The 2,733-nt window shown below is 37.6% G+C and overlaps 1 protein-coding gene across 2 annotated transcripts in view; it reads left to right on the forward strand.

The window, feature by feature from the left end:
• The window catches only part of LOC104923075 (RLA class II histocompatibility antigen, DP alpha-1 chain-like), a 2,318-nt gene extending 552 nt beyond the window's left edge, over nucleotides 1–1,766 (forward strand). Inside the window, exons 2-5 of one of the 2 annotated variants that reach the window (XM_019270694.2) lie at nucleotides 9–112; nucleotides 244–507; nucleotides 590–871; nucleotides 984–1,766. In XM_019270694.2, the coding sequence (XP_019126239.2) occupies nucleotides 58–112; nucleotides 244–507; nucleotides 590–871; nucleotides 984–1,105 (723 nt within the window). In that variant the 5' untranslated portion in view covers nucleotides 9–57 and the 3' untranslated portion in view covers nucleotides 1,106–1,766. The remainder of the gene's footprint in view (nucleotides 1–8; nucleotides 113–243; nucleotides 508–589; nucleotides 872–983) is intronic. The other variant, XM_019270690.2, reaches the window with a different exon arrangement.
• The last annotated feature ends 967 nt before the right edge of the window (nucleotides 1,767–2,733 follow it).

A 2,733-nucleotide genomic window follows, 5' to 3' on the forward strand; every position in this document is an offset into this window, starting at 1 on the left:
TTATTGAGAAGAGACAACCTGATCAGATTGTGAGTTTCCAAAGCGGACAGCCAAGCCATGAAGTGCTCTGCTATAATCCTGCTGCTCAACATCTTCTCTGCCTTTTCGCAATGTGAGTAAGAGTTTCAAGTTTCTGTAGAGAATACAAACTGAAGAAAAGCTAGAAAAGTAGCCAGACTTTCTGTTACTCATCCTTATAGTTTTATGCCAGTACATTCATAATTTTACTGCACTGTTTTTCAGTTCCCCATGACATTACCTATATGGTGGGCTGCTTCGAGAATGGGACGACTGAAATACAGTATCAGTTTGACTCTGAGGAGGTTCTACACGTGGATTTTAAAAGACAAACTGTTGTATTCAGTTTGCCCAGAATAATTACAGCCCAGGCAGAAAAGATTTTTGCTGATATGCATGTTTATAGAAATGCTTTAAAAGCCAAGAGGGTGTGTGCAGCATTTGAAGCGTTCTTGAAAGCAGAGAAGATGCATCCGGCAGAGGAAAAAGGTAAGTCAACATTTATCTCTGTACTGATGTGACTGATAAAATACTGATGAAGTTTGTAACCGTCCTTTCCGTTCAATTAAAGACATGCCTAGGAGTGTCCTCTACCCTGCAGAGGAAGTTCAGCTGGGAGTTAAAAACAAACTCATCTGCTTAGTGAACAACTTCTACCCACCGGACATCAATGTCAGCTGGACCAGAAATGATCGTCCGGTGTCGGAGGGGGTGTCACTCAGTCGATATTATCCCAATAATGATCAAACCTTCCGCCAGTTCGCCTCCCTGACATTCACACCGAGGGAGGGGGACATTTACAGCTGCACTGTGGAGCACTCTGCCCTGGACAGGCCGATAACAAGGATCTGGGGTGATTATTTATCTCTTGAAGGCACTTCAAAAATAAAAATAATGCTATTATTTGTTGTTTAAAAAGTTCCTTGAATCTGTAATGATGAATATTTTCATATGTTCCTTCACAGATCATGAACTGAGTCAGAAAAGTCTTGGACCAGATATTTTCTGTGGAGTGGGCCTTACTCTGGGTCTGTTGGGAGTCGCAGCTGGAACATTTTTGATGGTTAAAGGATGCCATGGACAATAATCTCTCTGCTTTAGAGAGATACACACAAGTGCTTATCTGTATTTATGGATAACTGGAAAATGAATTAAATGACGGGATAAAGTGTGAAAACACATTTGTAAGTTAAATATTAGGAGTCATTTGCATCTGCAGCTTCTTGCCTTACAATGAATCTACAGTCAAAAATCAGGAAATATATTATTCCATTTATAACAGGACGTGCTGGATTTCCACACTGAACATAAATAGGCTTTATGGTTTGATAAAACATGTTATCTTATTTTATTATTTAATTGGCTGGTGTTTCTGTTCGTCCTTGGGGTCATTGCAGTGTTGATCTGCTTCACTGTTATCTGTAACTTTGATACGTAGATATGTTTCAATTATATACTATTTTATTATTTATTTTGTACATAATACACATTAAATATTCAGATAATCTGACTGATCTCTTTTGCAACAGTGACCTGTGTATAAAAGAAATATAAAGAAACATAAAAGCATCAGAGACCATCACAGGCAAACAATCGCAAGTTCAGTGTGAACACCAGTGTAACTAGAGTTCAACAGGTCTGAGATCTGATTTGAGATTGAGGAAGCGAGAGTGAAGAAAAGTTGTCTACTCAGACAGTTTTGTAATGTTGTAATGTGAGAGTTTTACAAATAAAAACAAAGAGTTCAATTATTGTTCCCTCTTTTTTTCATATAGTACACAGTGATGACATGAACTGCATCAACAGCATGATAATAAAGATCTCAAGCATGGACATGATGGTCGACTTTACAAAAATTTTTCTGACCTCAAATAAAAAGCAGTGGTAAAAATGTACTTTATTATTGTCTCCACGTTTACTCAACTACATTTATCTGAAAGCTTTGGTTATTGTTTACTTTAGAGATTAAATTTCCAGGTTCCTGGTTCGAAACTCAGCTGGGTCTGGGACGGTCCTCTCCGGGTACTCCAGCTTCCTCCCACAGTCCAAAGAAATGAACTTAATAGGCTTATTGGTGACTCTGAATTGCCTCTAGGTGTGAATATGAGTTGGCTGTGACATGCTCCAGCCCCTGTGACCCTGATGAGGATAAGTGGTTACAGAAAATGGATGGATGATAAGTTTATAAAACATGACACATTGCTACAGATTAAACTGTCCACTGTATATAAGATAGTTAAACTATGCTTCTCATCCATGAGCTACAAAATTAAAATAATTGTTACACCATGATGCTGCACCATGATCAGGAGTGAAAGTAGAGTTCTTTATTTTAATCATTTAAGTACACTTGTCTACTTGTACTCAACATTTTACATGCTGAAAATTTACTTCAACTTCTCCACTACTCCAATCTGCATGTCGAAGTGTCCTTGAGCAAGATACTGAACCCCAAATTGCTCTCGATCTGTGTGTGAATATGTATGACTGAATATATTTGTATGAATAGTTAGCTCCCAAAAAATGATGAGCAGTAAAGGCACCCTGCTTGGCAGCCAATGCCATCAGTGTATGAATGTGTACGTGAATGGGTGAATGATATGTAATGTAAAAACACCTTGAGTGGTTCAACAATTAGAGGCACTATATAAGTACAATCCATTTACTATTTACCATTTATTTGGAAAAAATGTGAAAAAATAAATAAATAATATA

The sequence above is a fragment of the Larimichthys crocea genome, chromosome XIII (assembly GCF_000972845.2).
Source record: "Larimichthys crocea isolate SSNF chromosome XIII, L_crocea_2.0, whole genome shotgun sequence".
NCBI lineage: Eukaryota > Metazoa > Chordata > Actinopteri > Sciaenidae > Larimichthys > Larimichthys crocea.